The sequence below is a fragment of the Malus sylvestris genome, chromosome 11 (genome assembly GCF_916048215.2).
Source record: "Malus sylvestris chromosome 11, drMalSylv7.2, whole genome shotgun sequence".
NCBI lineage: Eukaryota > Viridiplantae > Streptophyta > Magnoliopsida > Rosales > Rosaceae > Malus > Malus sylvestris.
The window spans coordinates 22,616,963-22,639,208 of NC_062270.1; the positions used below are offsets into that span (position 1 = coordinate 22,616,963).

The 22,246-nt window shown below is 35.9% G+C and overlaps 2 protein-coding genes across 3 annotated transcripts; one reads left to right on the forward strand and one right to left on the reverse strand.

Moving 5' to 3' along the window:
- The first annotated feature begins 2,260 nt into the window (after positions 1–2,260).
- LOC126588196 (ankyrin repeat-containing protein P16F5.05c-like) lies at positions 2,261–7,338 on the forward strand. 2 transcript variants are annotated; one of them, XM_050253261.1, is made up of 7 exons: positions 2,261–2,426; positions 2,687–2,774; positions 2,892–2,979; positions 5,458–5,522; positions 6,793–6,861; positions 6,936–6,985; positions 7,088–7,338. In XM_050253261.1, the coding sequence occupies exons 2-7, from the start codon at positions 2,700–2,702 to the stop codon at positions 7,197–7,199; spliced, it is 459 nt and encodes a 152-aa protein (XP_050109218.1). In that variant the 5' UTR covers positions 2,261–2,426; positions 2,687–2,699; the 3' UTR covers positions 7,200–7,338. The 2 variants fall into 2 exon arrangements, with proteins under 2 accessions (XP_050109218.1, XP_050109220.1); XM_050253263.1 differs by lacking the exon at positions 2,261–2,426 and having other exon boundaries at positions 2,668–2,774.
- Positions 7,339–18,506: 11,168 nt separating this feature from the next.
- Positions 18,507–20,845, reverse strand: LOC126590852 (protein LATERAL ROOT PRIMORDIUM 1-like). Its single transcript, XM_050256365.1, has 2 exons — positions 19,100–20,845; positions 18,507–18,966 (listed from the first exon to the last, which is right to left on the reverse strand). Exons 1-2 carry the CDS (start codon positions 20,007–20,009, stop codon positions 18,638–18,640), a joined length of 1,239 nt encoding a protein of 412 aa, XP_050112322.1. The 5' UTR covers positions 20,010–20,845; the 3' UTR covers positions 18,507–18,637.
- Positions 20,846–22,246: the final 1,401 nt, after the last annotated feature.

Consider the following 22,246-nt stretch of genomic DNA (forward strand, 5'->3'; position numbering starts at 1 on the left):
TCTAAGCTCATAGGAAGCTTAATAAGGTCCTCACGAGTCTCGGGGTAGTTCTTTCGAGGAATTTGGGCTTCGGGATCACGAGAAACGTCGAGTTGCAGTTTTGGTCAGAATTTCGAAGCTTTCCCGACGTGATTTCGTGAGATTGGAAGCTTCAAATAGGTATAACGCCATTCTTCTCACTGTAAGCTTTCATATTGTTTAAATTTCATGAAAAATGGTTGAAAAACGAGTGAGATTAGTGAGTTTAAAGTTTTACCCAGTTTTCCGACGACCGGCGACTCGCCTGGGACGAAGACGGAATATTTCGTCAGTTTGGACGGAATATACTGACGCCGTCAATTAGTTTGGACGGTTACCGTTGGGTTTTAACGGAATATTTATGGGAATATTCCTAACGCTGTTTCTGTTCCGTTACGCATGCCAGGCATGTAGCCGCACGTGGCCGGCGCGTGGGAGCTCGGAAAAATATTCTAAAAAATTAGGGATGATCCTGAGGTTGTGTAGGTCACTATGGTATAATCATATACCCATTTTGAGCAATGTATGAGAAGTTATTAGTTAGTTTTATCTATGTGCTTTAAAATAACATTTTTATAGTTAATTCGCATATAGGTAAGACTTATCCCGAGGACAAGCGTATCCACGGGCGACTCGGGGGTTACGACCCGTCAACATACCAATGAGTGGGTTTTTATTTTCAATATATATTTATATACTTGATATATTTCCCAGAAATGCATTTTTAAGGAAAGTATGCTTTGAAATAATATGCCAAATGCTTTTATATTCTGAATATGCATTTCATGGTTGCATATATATATAAATGTGGTGCTGTTGAGGCATAGGTAAGTTCATGTAAGTTATGTTTGGTTATGTGAATCATCGATGATGTGATATGTGATTGAATAATGTTGAGCTCATAAAACTGCACATAGAGTAATTGTGATTTAGCTAGAGATATGAAGTACATGCCTGTTTATTTACATCACCTCCCGCACTATATGCTCATATTAGATCCAACTTAAGTGCACAGTCTTGTCGTACAGACCTTATTTATGGTTCCAACTCGTAGGTGACTAGCGATTTATCGCCCGGCTATTATGAGAGAGTAAAATTGAGCATAACTATATTACACTCAATCTTGTCTTACAGACCTTTTTAGTGGTTCCGACTTATATGCAGTATATTGTCGTATAGGTCATTGTAGTGACTTCGGCTAGATTGACTTTTGAGCTATGAATTCAGCCGTACAGACTACCACAGGGGTTTCGGCTAACATATCATATTTCTATGAATTTATTCTTACTTGAATTGCTTACTCTGTTATATATTGGCATGGCATATATTTGAATATGATTATGTGAAGCATAAATTGAATTGTTATGATTTCAGATATATATATATATATATATACTTATATCTTGATTCTGGGAAAATTATACATGTTTTACAGCGAGGGGTTAGATATGTTGATAAAGAAAATGATTTTGTAAAACATTTGTTTTTGCTCACTCACGTTTTTTGTTTTGCGCCCTCCAGGTTTTAAGTAAGCTTGTTGTTGGAGGCTTGAGGACGTCGGCGGTTCTAACCTATCTAAATAATAGTAGGACATTCCTGGTACTGTATAATTAGTACTTGTCCAACTGGACTGCACCTAGACTTATTATGCTCTGCTTAGGAGTGTTTACTATTGTAACTAACTCTTATCACTTCCTGTTTAGTAGTGCACTCTAGTAATTCGGTTTTTTATTATTCGTATAATTCTTATCTTTATTGCTTCCGCACTGTGCACATAGTTACGTCACTCTCACGTGACGGCCAGCATGCCTTGATCTCACTCCCACGTCAACATTTTATATTGTTTTTTATAGAGATAATAAGACAAAAATGAATAGTAATATAAAATGTTGACGTGGCTTAACCGTGACCACACAAACAGGAGGGCACATAAGGGCACGAGAAGTGGGAGGGCAGACAATCCTTGTCCTTTTAATAAACTATCTTAAAAATCTAATTGAATACACCTTGAATTTCAGATAATCACTTAAAATCCTTATTGAATGCCTCTAGATTTATTAAAAGAATTAAAATCCCTCAAAATCTAAATTGAATACACCCCCTAAATTTACAGATCAAATTATGTGTCACTAATAAAATATAAATTCATTAATCAATATTTAAATAGTAATCTAATCATCCACAAATTTGTTTTAAAATTTTAGTCCGCCTATCATTATTAATACAGTAGGAACTTCCACATGGAATAAAAATGTGTAGAGGGGCAAATAAGGAGTTAAAGTTGTAACAGATTGTTCCATATTGTGAAATTTCCAGTTGGAGGAGGAACTCTCGGTTCAGCCGAAGAGAAGAAGACATCTTTTTTCGTTGCTTAAATTTCTGTTGTGAAGAAGTTATCTTTTTTCTGGGTAAGCAAAATCGTATTTGGTTTGCTCATTTCTTTTATATTTTACGGTAATTCAGCAATAACTAGAGTATGAACATGTAGCTTTGGTATTTTTCTCTATTTATTTGCCGGTAAATTTTTTGTGAATGGTGCGTTACATTCCTGTAATGTTTTTTTTTAATCTCTCCTACAAATTGAATTCTGGTTTGAGTTGTGGGTTTAAGCTTGTGTATTTAGGGTTTTAGGTTTAAGCTAATGGAAGCGATTGTGTTCTTCTTGTAGCGGCGGTGGCAAAATGGGAGAAGGGGGAAATACAGTTGGAGATACAGTCGAAATGGCGTCATTGGAGAGGGTAGAGGCCTTGCTGGAGGTATCCAATTCCATTTTCCAAAGCGTCTGATTGTGCACTAAGATGTTTATTAGAGTTGTAGATCGTTGTTTCATGATAGAAATTTGTAGTTTGAGATGTCCTTTCAATGTTTGGCAGGCTGCTAGGTACGATGACATCGATGACATTATAAGCTTAGAATCTGCCGGTCTTTCTCTTGATTCTAAGGATCTCCATGGCCGAACAGGTTATTATTTTCTGTCTGAGTTGTACCTTATTGATATTTTCTTTGTAGCACATTTATCATTCTATTATTCGTTACAGAATTAGATTGTGCTATATGTAATTCGATTCAGAGATTCAACATGAGATGGTACTTTGTTGCATTATCTAGTTGTTTTAATGTCAGGACTTTTTTTTGGTTTGCTTGTTGCTTTTTCCTGAGAAACATCGCTTCCATGTAATCAAGTTTGAAACTTAGACTGGATCAAATCACCCCTTCGGAGGCCTTGCTTTCGCAAAACTTGCAGTAACAAGTGACCCTTTCTTTCTTCCTTTGTCAATTCTTGTATAGTTGGTCTCCATAAGGTTGATACTGTGACAACAGAACAATGCTCTGCCATCAAAAGTGCGTATACAAAATCTGAAATATCTTTTTGTGGTTAATAAATTTGGGATTCAGTAGGTAAGGTCACTTGCTCTCAGAGACTGATAGCATTGCTAGCAATCTGTGAATTTTGTGACAAATGTAGAGAAGTTGAAGAGATGCAGGAGCGGTATTAGAAGAATAGGCATCTCAAAACCTAATTTATCTTGGAAGTTGGAAGTAAAGAATTAGGTTTTCCATTTCATCAGAAAATAGTTTGGTGTTAGCATATTTGAGAGGGTGATGAGGCAGATTATTTGTGGGTGAAGGTTGTTTCTGGAATCTCTTTAGGACATCAGTGTGATAAACATTTAGGGAGAGCTCATTTTCTCTTAGTTTTTCGGTTGGGAATGCTGTTGTTTCTTAGTGTCTCTTCTTGGCATATTGAGTATAATTTGTAGTTGCTTTGGTGTAGGTAGATATTGGTTTTGGGTTTCTATTTTCTTCCTTTAGAGGACATCTTGTGTTTATTGATAATGTCTTGTTTCCAAAAAAAAGTGGTGATCCCTCAATTCTTTCATAACTCTGGGTGCATCAGTAACACCTCCTGAACAGTGGATTCCAAAGTCTATGGACAACTCAAAAAGGCGGAATTTTTCACTCACAGGTGTGTTTGTATGAAGCTTGATTGGGATCTGGGTTAATATAGGGTCATGTTAACTGGTATCTGGATTGAGGGGGTATGTGAACGAGAACAGGTTTGCGGTACGCTAGTTTCCATGGTACAGGGTCCGAAGGGGTTAAGCATAGTCAATACGATAATAAAAACATACACTAATAATAAAAGAAAACATGAATGAATATGATTAATTTAAATTTATTATTTTATTTAATGATAATTAGTTGGAAGTTAGAAGAGTGTCTTAGTCAAAATACCATATCCCTTCCTATTTTTAAATCTGGTCATTTTAAAATTCCTTGTTAATTTCAAACCTCCTCATCGAAATGCTTCCTTGTGTAGAGTTAATCCATTTTAAAATTTACTAATTAATATAATTAAAATTCAATTTTTTTACCCATGAAGGTCTATTCATTATTGTTAGGATGAAGGAACAAAATTATATGTCAGATGCCCATATGGGGAATAGCTTTGGATTTTACACAAGCTTGGCTTGGATGCACCTAGAATATTGAACTTCTAGTTTCTAATGAAGTGATGCTGCTTTGCATGATTTTACTAAAATACTCCTAAAATATCAAGCTTCCTTAGGTGTTTTAAAATGATGCTCCTCTGCATAATGTGTGTTGGGTTAAAATACTATGTGAAATCTAAATTGCCGCTAACACTAGGAGTGGCATGTTAAGGCAACTTGCTGGTGCAACGTTGCGTTAGTTATGGGATGCATCCTTCCCTCTTCTTTATTCTTCTTTGCAGATTCCATCCCCATCGGTTCCTCTTTGTTTCTTCCCTATCAGGACTTCAACTGACATTTGACATGTGGCATTGCATATCCCTTTTTCTTGATTAAGTGGCTTTACTTTTGGCTTCAGCTGAGATATTTATAATTGGGTTGATGTATGGCCTCCCAATAAATGAGGCGTATTAGTTATTTTGAAATATATCATAAACTGAGCTAGGTTTTGTGTTTATGCAGTGTGCAACGGATATCCTTTTGCTTTCCTTTCACCAAATTTCCAAATTCTGTTACTTCCTTGTTTCTGAGGTGTTTATGATTTCTAAACTAGTTCAAAGAGCTGACCAAAATGAAATTTCACATGATAAGAATTAATAAAGCGTAACAGAGTCTTCAGAGATTTATGGTGTTTAATGTCATGTTGCTACTTTTATGCCTTAAGTGAGAATTGTTATTTGTTAAGCTTAATCTTCTGCCGTGATCTTCTCTTGGTTCTTGGTCAAGGATTTGTATAATTATTTTATGCACACAAAAACAAATACCTCTAGAAATCAGTCTCTTCCAACTTCTAAGTTGAATTTCTAGACCTTGATGTGAATGTTGATTTTTTTTTTTTTTCCATTTTTAATTGTTATAGTTAGTGATAATTAAACTATTGGTCATCGTGAATATCTTTACAAGCTTATGCGAAACTGTGTTTGAACTAGTTACGGTTTAACTGCAGCACTACACATGGCTTCTGCTAATGGACATCTTCAGATTGTGGAGTATCTGATCAGTAGAGGAGTGGTGAGGTCTTCTAAGTTGATACTCTTTTGATTTCTTTGAAGTGGGGATAATGGTTTACACTATTGACTTAGTGTTTAACATGGATGACATGTAATTGATTCAGAGATGATATCATAAATCTGATCTTAGGCTGCCATATTTTAGGATGTTGGCTGATCACTTTATTCTATGAGTATCATCACTAGCTAGCTCCGAAAGAAACGAAGAAAAGATCAAATTTCATTATAAAAGTTGACCATTTGTTACATGAGCATCCATCATAAGAATACATTTTCGGATATGTAAGTTTATATTATTAATTGGCTTCTTAATGCAGAAAGTTAGTCAAGCTAATTCAATGTGTTTAATCTGTTTGATGCATAATCGTCCAAACTGAACTCCCCAAGGTCATACTTATATATAATAATATAGAATAATGTCTAATGTTGATTAAGAAAGTGAATGAAGGACTCGAAGTATTGAATCGTTATATACTCAATCCAACTCCTTGTGGGTACAAATCTTTTTATCATGGCAGTTCAGTTTAATATTTTCATTATGTTGTGGACTTTAATCTCTATGTCGCATTCAGTTGGTTTTACTATAGTTACGTTTTTAGGTGGATGACTCATTAATCGATTATAGGAGTAATACAGTGAAACATCAAGAAGTTTTCTTCCACATATAAGCTTTCATCTTGTTACTAAAGCAATTACTTAGCTGATACAAAGCATTTACGTTAGTGTTTGCCACTCATAAAAAAGTCTAGTTATTTAAAGTTTTGATTGTTATTTTCGTTTTCATCTTGAAGTTTTTAGTTTATTTATTAGGCTTTGGCCATAATGGTCTGAAATTGGCACAACTCCTCACTTTGGTCCCTGACAATGACAATTGAAAGAAGTGGTCCCTCAGTTTGTGCATTGTAAATCATTTTCGTCCTTCTGTAAAAAATCTGTCAATATCCTCGTTAAATACTCACGTGTGCGACCACGTGACCACCTTTTTAAGAGTATTTTTGTCAAACAAACCCCTCCACTTAACAAGGATATTTACTGATTTTTTCACACAAGGTTGATTTATGATGGACATACTCAGGGACCACTTCTATCGATTTCATTGTTAAGGACCAAAGTTAGGAGTTATGTCAATTTCAGGGACCATTTTGGCTAAAAAACCTATTTATTATTTCCATTGTGATTTCTTGGAATAGACTGATTGCATGTTATCCAATCTCCACTTGTGATGATATGTCAATATGGTAAACTTAATAAGTTTGTGTTGTTCGTGTAAGGATTTGAATGTTACAAATGAGGAGATGAATACACCGCTACATTGGGCTTGCCTGAATGGACATGTCGAGGTGATTAATTTGGTTGCTAGGCACATTGATATCCACTCATGCTACTTCTTCGTTTAACATTCATGCCTTTGCAGGTGGTTAAGAAATTGATCTTAGCAGGATCTAATCTTGGTGTATTGAACAGGTACGCATTGTAGCATGTTAACTAAACCCTGACTTTATTTGACAAAAAAAAAATTATACACCTTGTATTCATGACAATGGTTGTGGCATTTGTTATCGTCAGCTACGAAAGGACTCCAGTTGATGAAGCAGTGAGCAGGGGAAAGATGGATGTTCTGGATGCCGTTAATGCAGCGGCTGCCCAAGTAGAGCTTACAGACGTTAGCGTGTCCTAATGTATTATTTAGCCTCTAATGAAAAGTAGGATTAATTATATAGTTAATAGATGTTATCTTCTTGCAGATAATTGAAACTATTTGCTAAACTAATGTGATGCTATCTACTATTCACATTGTATGCATTAAGCTTTCGTAATGTGCAGCGCTTGATGTGGAAGAAGAAATGTTGTGTTTTTTATGTCATGGGAAAATTTGCAGGAAAACGTTTAGAATGCGTGTCCGGTAGTTTGGTTTAGAGGGTCAAATGCGTGTTTGGTCACTAGGTTTTACCTCGATTTCAGTTTTGGTCGTTATAGTTTTGTCAATTTGGTCACTAGGTTTGGTTTTGTTAGCACTTAAAACTGTTAAAATATTTTTTCCAGAATAAAACAAGTCCTTAACTTCTTTAAACTTTATCAATTTCCTCCATACTATAAGATTGAGGTTATTTTATTCATTTTTTTTTATAAATATTATCTACACTAAGGGCGAGGGAAATAGGCTTAGCCTCACAGTGGCTAGCAATAATGTGGTTTAAACTCGCCTTTAACTAGAATCGAATCTAAGATCTTTCACTTATAAGTGAAGAGGAATACTATTAGACCTTAGTACTAAATGATGTGAATGAAGTTAATTTTAAAAGGTAATATAGCAATTAGATTCTCATCTAAGGATTTATGGGTTAGAAAATGATTATTCTTTAAATATACAAGAAAATGGCTCAAGACCCATTCAAATCCACGTATGTCACTTTGGCTACATCCCTTTCTTAAGAGGCCCTACTTCATGTGGAACATATCCCTTCATTAAATTGATTTTCAAACTTTTGAAACATGTTTTTGAAGGTTTTTTTATAATGCTATATACAAAATATCAAGTCACTTAGTATTACAGTCTAGTGGCATTCATCTTTACTTGTAAGTGGAGATCTTAGGTTTGATTCTTGTCAAAAGCGAATTTAAACCATATTATTCTCATTGTGAGACTAAGCCCACCACCCCCCTCCTCCTTAGTGTAGATAATATCGTTCGTTCTAAAAAAATAGAAAATACTGAAATTTGAAAGCAAACATACACCTTGCGTAAATGTATAATTTGAATTTTTGCAGCATGCATATCAGTAGTCAAGATAACTCCAACTGTTCAGTTTAATTTAGCCTGATAACACTACTTTTGCGTTATTTTGATTCAATCTGTAAATTAGAGAATCTATGATGACGAAAATTGAAATGAAGAGCTCAATTGAGCCTTGTTTTATATTGGACGTTCATTAATTTTAACCAAACGTTAATGAATCAACTTTTCCCTCCTCTTCTTTTCTTTGCCTTTTCCATGAAAAATATTTAAAATGACACACCCCAATCCAAGAATCAAGGCGTGCTGGCCGTCGCGTGAGCGTGACGTAACCAAAAGTGCAATGCGGAAGCAAAATATATGAGAAATACAAAGGAATAAAAACCAACTACTAGCAGTAATATCCAACTAGCATGCTAGAGTGAGTTTAAGTGTGAAACACACATATTCAGAGCCTAAGAACTAGGTGCAGTCAAGTAGGACCATAACTAGATTACAACACCCGCAAGTGAGTCCTACATGCAGGAAGTCTGTCAGAACGCCGAAGAAAACCTCGTGAGCCACCAACGCTGCTAACTAGAACCTGGAAGGGCGCAAAACAAAATTGAGTGGGTCAGTAAAACCAAAGTTTTTCCAAAACATTTCATTTAAAACATTTCATTTAAAACATTTCTAACCCATCACCGTAAAACCTGTATATTTTCCCAGAAAATAACATAATAGCATAATATTTGATCAAATCTCTCAAAACATTAATCTTTACCAAAATCCAGCAAGTATGCCATGCAATAATGTCAATGACAGAATATGGATGCATCAATATAACAAGTGATATAATGAAACAACCGGAGACCCTGCAGTTGGTCCTGTACGGTTCATTCTATAGCTTAATATCCAACCCAGCCAGAGTCACCATGGTGACCTGTACGGCACTACTCTGCACATAAATCGGAACTACCTAAAGTAGTCTGTACGATAAGAAAGGTGTAAGAATACGCTATAGTGCTTCTCTCATCAATCATCTGCGCGCATAATCTAAGGTCACCTACTAGTCGGAACCACCTCTAGTGATCTATACGACTAGCATGTCGGAACCCTCACATGGTCTGTACAACATGCACCTACTAGGATCCAAGGTGAGCGTGTGGTGCGGTGAATAATATAAGCACTAACACCAGGGGTGCATGTTATGAGCTCTCAACGCAATTCACATTATAATAAATCGTATGAATAACATAAAACTCACCTGATACTCACCTGTGCGCCCACAGCACCAATTCACATATATATGTGCATCAATATCAATTAATATAATTCACAATATGCATGCATGGCATTTTAAAACGTACTTTCATTTAAACTCAATTTCTAGGAAAAAATATCAATAGTATATAGGTATAAACATAAATACTGCCCACTCACTGGTAAGTCGATGGGTCGTAACCCCCGTGACGTCCCTGGATGCACTCATCCTCGGGATAGGTGTCACCTATATGCGAAACAACTATAAAAACGTTAATTAAAGCACATAACTGACAATTCGTAATAACTTCTCATACGGTGCTCAAATTGGGTATATGAATATACCCACAAAGCCACTCATTTGATGTAATAGCTTTTGGAATACTTATTGTATTAAACTTTTATATGTTTAATGAAGGGAATCCAAGGAATGTATTTGATCTAAGAGATAAGTGATTTAAGTAAGTTAGATTATCGAGACCTTTCTCTTATGTTCATTCCTAAAACGTTCCTAGCCATAGGATTGCCAATTGGGCATTGACAATCCGCTAAGGTTAGTATGTGTTATGTCGACTCAAACGTGAGTATGACTAGTCTCATGTCATTTAGTGTTGGACACTAAGGCAAACACATAGGTGCTCGAAAGAGTGATCGAGTACACTGAACAACGATCAAAATAGAGTTCGAGCATACATGTCATGTAAGAACTCGAAAGTTGCAATATGCAAAGTAGTCCTTTGACCTGAGGCATCATAGATGTCAAATGGTTAGGTCCTTGATCTTTGATAATGTCAAAGGCATTCCATTGGAGTGTCCACGGCATTGTTGTGGTCAAGCTACCTAGTCATGTAGGCATATGAATGCACAACAAGGAATCTCTAACCTTCCATGGTGGAAGGAGAATACTCTAAGATATGATTCGAGAGTCTTTGGCCAAAGCATATGAATATGACTTAGGAAGTTTGTTCCAAATCATATTCAATTGAATCATATAGATAAGTATCACATTGGATAGTAGACATGAAACAAACTATCACTTAAACAATGTGATTAAGAGTATTGTATTAGAGAATGACCGTATTGCATTGTAGTTGTAACTGGATAGGTTCTCCAACCACTTCTACCTTGCTTGGGTAACCATGATATGCTGCTAGGTGTCACTCATGGTTTGTGGAAGCCCTAAAGATTAGCAAACACTAATTTTAAGGGAGAATTGAAATGTGGTTTCAATTCACAATCGATCGTTAAGAGTAACAATCGCCCACTACCTCGTTAAATGGAACCTAATGGATCGTACACCGAGTAAGGATGTTGGTGAAGAAATTATATGAAATGGATAAGCAATTAAATGGTTTAATTGAAGAATGGTCAAGGTTAATTAATTAGTTAATTAATTATACGAAATGTTCGTATTGGGCTTATATGTTGGTTTTGGGTTTCGGGGCCCAAAAGCGTTTTGGTCCACAAGGCCCATTATGTTTAAGTTGTATGACAACTAAAACAAAATGGGCAATTAGCCCAATCAATTTGATATGGCCGGCCATTAGGGTGAGTATTATCAAACTTGGATTAATTACAAGTTTGCCACTCACAAGTGATGAAGTATAAATTCAACTTTATAGCTTTATTTTCTTTTAGGGTTTTTCTTGGTGAAATGAGGTGAAACATTTTCTCTCATTCTCTCTAAAGAGGCCGGCCACCTAGGGAAGAAATAGCTAGCAATCTCTTCTTCCCTAAGTCATCCATTTCATCTTCACATCACATCCTTGGTGAAGAGACTTAGAGACATCAAGCTTTTGATGTTTTGGAGAACAAATCCTCAAATCCTCAAAGAAGCAAAGGAGCATTAAAAGGAGGAAAATCACAAGGAAGATCCAAGAAGCAAGGAGGTGACTTGAAGGCCCTCCACTTGGATGAATCCCTTGTGTAATCAAGGATGAGCTTCAAGGGTAAAGAAACTCTAAATCTTTCCTTCTCTTTAATGTTGTTAAAGAGTTTATTGGTTCACCATATACTAGGCTTTGAAAGTCATGGGTTTTATGAATTGTTTTTTAATGCATGCCTACTTTAATGTGTTAATAGTTTGCATATGTATTCAAATGTTCTTACTTGTTCTTAGTTAGGACAAAATTTTTCCTTCATATATGTGCATCAATATCAATTCATATAATTCACAATATGCATGCATGGCATTTTAAAACGTACTTTCATTTAAACTCAATTTCTGGGAAAAAATATCAATAGTATATAGGTATAAACAGAAATACTGCCCACTCACTGGTAAGTCGATGGGTCGTAACCCCCGTGACGTCCCTGGATGCGCTCGTCCTCGGGATAGGTGTCACCTATATGCGAAACAACTGTAAAAACGTTGATTAAAGCACATAACTGACAATTCGTAATAACTTCTCATACGGTGCTCAAATTGGGTATATGAATATACCACATCGACCTACTGGACGTCACGGACGTCGAGAAATTTTTAGAAAAATTTTCTGAGGCTGCACGCGCCCCCACGCGCCTAGACAGGCACGGGTCCACGCGCCCCCCACGCGCGTCTCCTACCTCGGGCTCGTCGGATTGGTTTTTCCGATGGCCGGAAAACTGGAGATTTTTCAATCTCCTTGTTCTCCGTCATTTCTCAACCATTTTCTTCGTATTTTATATCAAAATGAAGCCCTAAGCATGTAGTTTCACGTTACCTACTTTAAGGCTCTGAATATGTGTGTTTCACACTTAAACTCACTCTAGCATGCTAGTTGGATATTACTGCTAGTAGTTGGTTTTTATTCCTTCGTTTTTCTCATATCTTTTGCTTCCGCATCGCACTTTTGGTTACGTCACGCTTACGCGACAGCCAGCACGCCTTGATTCTTGGATCGGGGTGTGTCAGTTTGGTATCAGAGTTTCCTGAAAAGCTGCCCAAAACTTAGAAGTAAATCTTGGATCTCGATCAGAAATAATATTCACTGGAACTCCGTGATACTTCACAATCTTCGTGATGAACAACTTAGCCAATTTATTCAGATGATACTTTTCCCTCACTGGAATGAAGTGTGCTGACTTGGTAAGCTGATCTACAATCACCCAAACACCATCAAATCCATTTCATGTACGAGGGAGCTTATACACGAAATCCATAGTTATATCTTCCCGTTTCGCAGAAACAAAACCGTGAGGGCGTAGTCGAGGTCCAAAGTGAACAATATCGTGCTACGGTGGTGGAGCGCGCCCGGGAAGTGGTCCGCCCCAGGCCGGGATGTGACATAAAATGTAGTAAAAAGCCTGGAAGGAATCCATGCATACATGTGGTGTGTGAGGAGAAGCAGCGAAAATTATTTTCTCCTCTCCAAATTCCAAATTCAAATAGTGCATTTTGATTTTCCAATTCTCGTTTAGAATTCAGGGCATCTTCTTTTCCATACGATTCAATGAAAACAAACATTCCTGAATTACTGCAAGAGATACCCAAACAATTATTCTTTATATATTTATAAATTTTTCAAGTTTAACTTGTAAAATTGCCACTTAATAATACTACAGCCTAATGATATTTCTCTTCATTTGTAAATGATACATCTTAGGTTCGATTCTCACTAAATGCGAATTTGAACTACATTATTGCTAAATCATTATGAGGCTTAATCCACTTTCCTAACCCTTTGGCAAAGATGATATCATTTGCTAAAAAATCAAATTTTCAAATTAATATTTAAGGTATCCATTCAAGGAAACTTTCTTTGGTACCATTCAAAGGTTAATTGAGAAGAAAAAAAATAAAATTAGGTCATTTTAAAATTGGCTGATTATATTGAAACCTCACATATTGTTGAATACACCTCACATTTGCTTTTTTAATTAAAACTTATCTTAATACACCCCATTTACTTTCCTATAATACCCTCACATCCCACACTCTCACTATATACCTTATATTTTCTATCAGCAATTTTCATATTAATATTTAAGGTATCCATTTAAAGAAGCTTTCTTTGGTACCATTCAAAGGTTAATTGAGAAGGAAAAAAAATAAAATTAGGACATTTTAAAATTTCATACGAACATATACACTTTCAATTTGTCATATGAACTAAAATTTTAAACGATTTATTATATCAACTTTTTGAAATCATTAATTTGTCATAAGCCCTTTACTCCATGAGGTTTTCCATTCAAAATAAGTCTTGTGCCTTACATATGACTTGCGTTTAGGATTATTTAAGACATTTCAACTCTCCACTCCCTTTTTAAAAAATTGTTTTTGGCGAAACAACAATCTAAGGTTTCTACAAACTAAAAAAGGAAAACTAATATAATGTCATGATATAATACTTATCGAGTTTCTCTCCAACAGTATAGTATCATATGTTCTTGAAATATAGATGTCCTTTAAAACAATGGTAAAAATCAAACTCACGTTGTTTGTTTTTACAAAATTATTGCTCATGACAATAATGAAATGAAAAATGAGGTCAAATGTCCGAAATCACCCCAAACACAAGTCATGTGCAAGTATTTTGAATGGAAAACTTAATAGTGTTAAAATGAAACAACAATTTCATGATTTCAAAAAGATGATATGACAAATTGCTTAAAATTTTAATTCATATGACAAATTGATAAATGTATACAAATTCATATGACATTTAAAAAAATAAAAAACGAATTCACCAAATTTTGATCGGACTAGCGAGATCAATTACTTTTCTATATACCTTGGTCAACAGAAATGTAAACTTTTCCTTAATGTCACCAGGATAGAAATTAAACCTCACCTTACATAAAAGAAATAAAGTGGAATAAACTACATTATGACTGAAAATGTTATTACCATTTTCCCATACTCAATATCAAAATTATATGCTCGTTTAGTACTCATGATTGAAATGGAATAGATAAGGAAGTTTTAACAAAAATACTCGCGATACTGTTCACTTTAACGAAAAACCACATTTTTACACTAAGAAGTCAAACCTGATACTATTCATTTTACCCTTTATTTTGTTCTTATCATTTAAACTCAAAATTTTCAAACCCTTTTCATTAGTTTTTCTAATAAATAATCTACTATATTAAAGGTAAGTCGAAGGTAGATATTATAAAATTACAACCACCTAGAGGCTGGATGGAAGATGGATTATTCATGAAAAAAACTTTCAATTTTTCATCTATTTTAATCCTCCTTAAAATGGTTGGATTAGAAAGGATGAATATCTTGCATGGCTATGGCTATTCCTTTTCTACTCCTCTCCAAATGAAAAATCCTTCATTTGCACCTTCAATTAATATACCTTGACCTTTGCAAGTTCTCCATTTCAATTTAATTCTAATCCAATCATGTCTACCAAACGAGCTTATAATCATAACATACAGTGTGACAAGCGAGGATTCAACAATTTTTCTATTTTATTTTTAACAATAGACATAAGGTTGCTATACTTTCATTAACATGAATCAATGCGAGGTCTGCCCAAGTTACTAAAGAATTAACATTCTAACCACAACCCTAGCTAGCTAGTTTCGTCTTTCCGAAACCCAGGCATGATATGCATCATCTTAACCCTAATTACAGAATGCAACAGGTAACTATCTAGGTTTTATTCGATAATTATTAGTTAGTATGATAAAGTACGTAATACTGCATCTATAATTTAGAGATTTGTCGTCTAACTCAAACTACACTGTTTTATATGTTCTACGTGAAATTTCATGAAAACATAATTTCAATCAGAACAAATTAAGCTAGCTCCCTAGCATGCAGCATTACCTTATTTATTATTATTATTAAAGACATTTTATGTTAATTAATCAAATCTGAAAGACAATGATTGGAAACAAATCATGGAACGAGCAGGAAGAGCCTAAACAATGAGCACCTTGCCAACTTATATTAATGAATCAAATTTCGAGCTGCATATATATGTATATGAAGTGCATAGATCTGAAGGATGAATATATAAGAATACAATTCAGGTACATGCAGCCAACAAGAAGACGGGACAAATGTTACGAGAGAGACTCGGGAAAAAGAATAAAATACACAAAATAGTCGGAATAGCAGGTGATAAGAGTTATACATCTACGTGTACGAGAGAGAGAAAAGCGAAGGCATGTCATATAATTAAGGTGATTATACTTATTTTCTTATTAACTGAAGATGATTATACTTAGTAGAGGTGATCATGTGCAGAATAGGGAAAATTAATATAAAATAAAAAATGAAAGTAAGGAAACCCACATGATTAAACCAATCTAGTTATATATATGTGTGTGCGCGCGCACCCGCGCAAACTGAATTTAGACACCTTCTTCATTAGCCCTTAATTAATCAGCATTAGTCAACATTTGTATGCAACGTTACTTCCAGGTTCCAACTAAAACAAAAAAGTCACCCAAATCTGCGGCAGCATCAATCACAAAAGAATAAAGAGTCATCACAAGAAACCCAATAAGCATTCTGGACAACACTTATCCAGCTATTAAGCAACTTATATATATATATATATATATATATATATATATATATATATATATATTAGGGCAACATATACTATTGAGGAAATAACGAAATTTTAAAGAGAGAAAGAAAAGTATAAATAATATTGTTCCATACAATGCACAGGTATTGTTCAATCGTAAAGCAAGCATTCAGTAGAGGAAGAAGAGAGAATGTTCTTTATTTTATTTTTCTGTACATGAGTGCAAGAATGTACTAGCTAGCTACAGTACCATATATATGATCCGAAATTTTAAAGGAGAAAAAGAGAGTTCCAATTTAAACTAATTGGAGATGGGATCCATTTCGCAAGATGTGACAACCAATAATCGATCGATGGTGCACTGACAGTCGACTGGTTGTCTTAGATCTCTTGAAACATGATCTTATTATTTCTAGTTATCATATTGAATAAATCAAATAGAAACAACGGATTAACTCAAAACAAAACTTGTCAGAGGACAACAATGATGTGTGATTACTATTTACCTATATGTATACGGGAACAATAATACATGAAAATTAGGTAATGTTTACAGATAAAAGATTAAAATTATAACAACCTAAAGGCTGAAAGAGAGTATAATATATTAGAATTAATTTGGATATATAAATTAAAAAACATTTGGCATCCTAGAATACAAAGGAGAAACAAGAGATATATAATGTTGGGGTAGTACTTGGAGACTAAATTTGTACACACAATTTTGCAAACTAAATCACATGAAAGTAGGTGATTGGATTATGACTTAAAATGTTGATAAATGTGTTCATTTCTATTGGTGATACATCATTTAGTTTGTAAATTTTGTTTACAAATTTAATCTCTCTAACATTACCCATAATGTTGATAAACGTATGCAAATGCAGGATTGTCGAAATAGTGAAGAGATGCTTAAAGTAGTAAAGTGGGTGGAAAAGGACTTATATAAAATGCTTTTTCTTCTTTGGCAACAAATGATGGTAACATAACAACTACTCTCATTCTTTCATGCTAAGAGCTTAAGGGGGCGTTTGTTTGCCCTCACTAAGTGGGACTGGACTAGACTGGACTAGCTGTTAGTCCAATACTGTGTTTGTTCCATGCTGGGACTAACATTAATGAGACTAAAGGGGACTAGCATGAACAAAACCCTTCACTAAGAGGTCTTAGCGAGACCCCCCAATAACCATGGGACTAGCTAAGACTATCTTCTCTCGTCCTCGTCATGCTCAACAACCACTCCCGATAAACTCCCCGTCATCTCCGGTCACTTAGATCATAATAAAATATTAATAATTTATATATTAAATAATATAATATTAGAATTTGTTAATATCCAGCTTCTTAGTCTAACACTGCACCAAACGCTTCACTAAGTTAGTCCAGTTTAGTCTAGTCTAAGCCAATCCAGCTTAGTCCTTGAAGCTAGTCCAGTCCGAGATAGTCCGGCGCAACAAACGCCCCCTAAGAGTCTAAAGCAGCACTTCCAAGCAAGTGTTTGACGAGATGCCCCCGATATATACTGAAATATTTTTGGAAACCCTTGTAGTTTTAACACTAGGACACCCAAAGTTTGAATCTTAGATCCGTTACTGCTACCCAAGTCTACAATTATCACCATTGCCACATTTACGCCTATCCTTAATAGTTGATGAACAAGCTAAGCTACCTACACCTAGACAGAAATTAATCAAAGGGCTAAATGTATAGGGAAAGCAAATCAGCCTTCGAAGTGACAATATGAGCAATACTAGGTAGACTGCATTTGAAGATTAAATTTGCAAACTAAATGACGTGTCACCAATAAGAAATCAGGACGTTAATCAACCCTGAGGTAATAATCCATTTATCAACTTTCATATCATTTAGTTTACAAAATTTAATCTACAAATTCAGTCTTCCTAACATCTAGCAAACATCGAAAATGCTGGAATAATAAATACCATGTCTACCAAAATACTTTGGATAATTTCTATACTTTTTCTTTTCTTATGAAAAATACTTAGAGAATACTTTACACTGTAGATTTCACCTATGACAAGCAAAGTGTAATGAAAAGAAAGAACAAGATCAGGAAACAAGCAGACGAGAAGAAAGCAAAATGCAGCGTCCATGTGTAGGAAAAGAGATTAAAAAAGAAATAACACCAATATCTATGGGAATCGATTAATGGTATTTTTATCTTAAAATGCAGTTTGTTTAATTTAATCCTCTCAGTGCATCTAATGCAAATGCAACTAATTAACTAGAAACTAGAAACCAGAAACCGTGAATCTGAAAACATTTAGGGGAGAAATTAAAGGATTACTTGTAACTATTTCAGTTTTCACTCATTTGACAACCGTTTTAGTTTTTAACAAAAAACATGAAAATTGAAAGTCATTTTAAAAATACGAAAAAATTGGTTAATTGAAAGCATTTAACAAACGAGTTTTCGTTTTTTCAAAAAAAAAATGAAAACAAAATAATTGTTAAAGGACTCCTAAACATGTAAATAAAATACAAATTTCAAATATTAAGACATCATAAGATTTTAGTTTTAATTAATTAATCATTAATTAGTAGGAAGAAAAATCAGACAAGTACAATGTTGTCCCTTCAAAACCATAAGGGGTAGGGGTACCTAATTATTTAAGTCCACAGAGTTGGGAAGAAGATATCGTCAATTTATTGGATTACCAAAGTTTGAACCTCCCAGCAATCCTGCACCAGACGCAGCATAAACATCCGACGGGTCAAGGATCGGAGAAGAAGCCCCATTTCTTCTGCCATTGCCACCACCCCCCAAATGCAATTCAGAGATGTTAGGAAACCCGTCTCTCCCATCAACTCCTTGATCATACAAGACGCCTTTGAACACATGACCGTTAATTTTGACAACAGCCTGGTATGCGTATTCATCCTCGCCGTCCTCCACCGCGGTCACTCTTACACACTTGAAAACCGCCGGCGCACGTACTTGTCCCGGCAATGGATCTTTGAAACCAGCATCTGTACGCATCATGTACATACATTATTTATATTGATTGTACATTTTTGTTAATGAATTGATACAAATGAATCAAAACCCTAGATAGTCAAGTAATATATATTTGATTCTAGTGAGAGAGAGAAGGGGTGAAACCTTGGTGACTAGAGCTGGTGTCGTAGCTTCTGGGGGGTGTAGTGTTGGAAGTGGAAGTGTGAGAAGTTGTGGTTTGAGAGGCGCCAATGAGTCTAGGCTTCTTGGCACTAGAAGTAGACCCAGAATTAGACCCAGCCCCACCGCCAGCGGCTGCAGACATCAGCTGCCGCTCCCTGCGCCGAGCCGCCGGCACCCACGTGCTCTTCACGTGAGTCGCACAGTCGAAACCCCGGCTCTTGCAGCACGTCCTGCACCGCCGGTGCGTGCAATCCTTCTTGGCCTGGTTCCCGCAGTCTTGACACGTCATCGTGGACGACCCCGACGAGGCGGCAGCAGACCCCGCGTTTATAACGTTATTCCCTCCCCCACCCCCACCTTGGTTTAAGTGGGCCACGCCTAGATCAGTAGTAACGGCGGCTTCATGATGAGTTTTCTTGAAAAAATGTGGCGGGTTCTGCTGCCACAATTGAATCCCTCCCCCTCCTCCTGCTGCTGCTGCTGCCGAGGAGCTTCTGTTGTTGCGCTGATGGCCGCCACTCATCATACCCATACCCATACTCATTCCCATGCCCATACTCATACCCGCAGGAGTGTGAGTATCTTCGTCATCATCATCGACATTTGACATATTGGGTGGGGCGAGGCAAGGGGCGGCCGTGAGAAGAGGAATGACTCCGACGCCGAGAGCGGTTGCAGGGTTGTTGGAGGCATTGATGGAGTGGTGATGGTCGGAGGATGAGAGGAGATTGGGGTCGTGGCCGTAGTGGTGGTGGAGATGTGTGTTGTGGTGGTAGGCGGCGGCTGGGGCAACGACGAAGACATCGCGAAGGCCGACCATGCCGGCCATTTCGGGAGGGACGTGGCCGTAGGTGAGGGGTCTGCTGGAAGGGGCGGAGGACCACATGGACATGGTGGAGGGGGAGGCTGAGGAGGGTCCAGCGGGGGCGGGGCCAGCATTGAAGCCGAGAGAGAGGACGTCGATGTCGGGATGGTGGGTTGTGGATCGTCCTGTGGCTGCGGCGTTGTTGGAAGAAGATGAACCCACCCAATCTGCAAAAGCACCCGAATCGGAAGGCAGCCTCCTTGTAGTAGCCACAACTACTGAATAAATTAAGCTAGCTCAAAACCTACGCAGTTTTCTCAAATTTTATATTCTCTTCTTCTTTCTTCTTCTGAACTCACACACACACACACACATATATATATATATATATATTAGAGGATGAGAGTTGAGAGAAGGGAGAAAAACTATGTGTGGGTGTTATGTGTTTGTATGAAAAAGTTGGTGTCTGAAACTTGATCAGAATTGGCGCAACAGAAGGTTGTTGGATCGACGTGAGAATAAAGCTATTGCTAGGAGACTTGTGTTGGTTGTGTGTGACTTTATATATGTAATTGGAATAGTGGTGGTGCTGCCACTGGTGGTTCCGTTGCTGCTGCTGCTGCTTCCACTGTCACTCGTTTGGCTTTTTATGAAGAAAAAGTTGGTTACTTCTGATCAGAAATAGAAACAGATGGAGAGGGAGCTTCTGCTTCTGCTTGTGGATCCATATCCATCCATTCCCTTTTCTTCTCTTCTTCTTTTCTTCTTCTTCTTCTTCTCTCTCTCTCTCTCTGAGCTACTAGTACTGATGAGCTTCTTTTTATCTTTTTCTTTAACTCTCTCTCCCCCTAGAAACCCTTCCTCAACATGTTTCCTAGAAAGCCAACTGAGAAGGAGGTGGGCTCCCCCTCTCTTTCTCCCTCTCTCCCTCTCTCCCTCCAATAATCACTTAGCTGAATAGCAATACAACAAATAGCATAGGGTGAGAGACAAAGGGCAATAAAGTAAGAGGAAGAGAGAGAGAGAGAGAGTATAAAGACTTTTGTTCTCTCGTTTTTGTTGTTTTGTTGAGTCTTTAAAGTCACATGAGATACCCCACCATTCATAAGGGCAAATAGTTTGCTCCTGTATTCAACACTATAACAACTGTTTACAGTAGTGTTGTGGACTAAATTTATAAATAAAATTTTATAAATTAAATAACACATCTTTTTTAGTCCTTTAACATATTTCATAACAATTTATATAAAGTTTACCAAACATTCAGACACTATTCTTTGTTGAAAAAACTTTTACAAAAAAAACTAAAAATATCAAACACTCAACAATTTTATTTTACAACTATGTATTTTCACAACACAATAAAAACAATTATTTTAAAAAGCATAGCAATACCAAACTAGCGCTTAACCAAGATAGTTCGAAATAGTGTGTTTTCTTTTATGCACTTAATATCATTTTGAAATTCAAGTAGCTTATTTTTACAATTTGATAATATATTTAGAGAATAGTCCCCCTTTTAGAGATATGACAAAATAGTTTACAATGTGAAATGTTCACGTTTAATATAACTGAGGCATTTTGTGATGGTGGTGGTAAGTCATCATGGCCCTAATATTTAACTTGTATAATTGTTTATTTTACCATGACCTTAAATTTCCTTTTATGATTCTATATATGCTAAATTGCAAGTAGGGTTAAAAAAAAGGAGGATTAAAACTTGGACATGTATTAATGAAAGGATGCATTTTTTTCCATCATCTTCAAGTGATGGTAAAGCTCATCAACCTACTTATTACCATTAGATGAGTTTAAATTTTATGATTTGTGTCTAACCACTACACAAATCTTGATATTTAAGCTCAATTGTGATATATAGGGTGGTGAGCAAAAATATTCACCCAATATTGACATTTTTTTTAAATTAGTTATTCATCCAATATTTTAAATTAAAAGCATTTAATAATCAATTGGAAAACAATAACAACAATGTAAGAAACACTTAATACTCAATTATAAAAATAATTTGAAGTTTCTATCAATTTTGGTGGCAAAACTTATGACTGCCAATTCACAACATGTCACATTAAAATTAGCTTTTCGGTTAACAAATATTATTGTTATCTTTTTTAAACGTTACTATTGATTTGGACATTTTATCTCTTTTAGAGATGTTCTTAGAATTCTATGAGTCAATAGAACTTTACGATTGAGTTAAGTTAGGGACAAACCCTAACCCTACCTCTTCAAGTTTATTGAATGTAGACGTTTACAAAACATGGCCCTTATTTTACATGGTAAATTATTTGTTTATTCTAATTCAA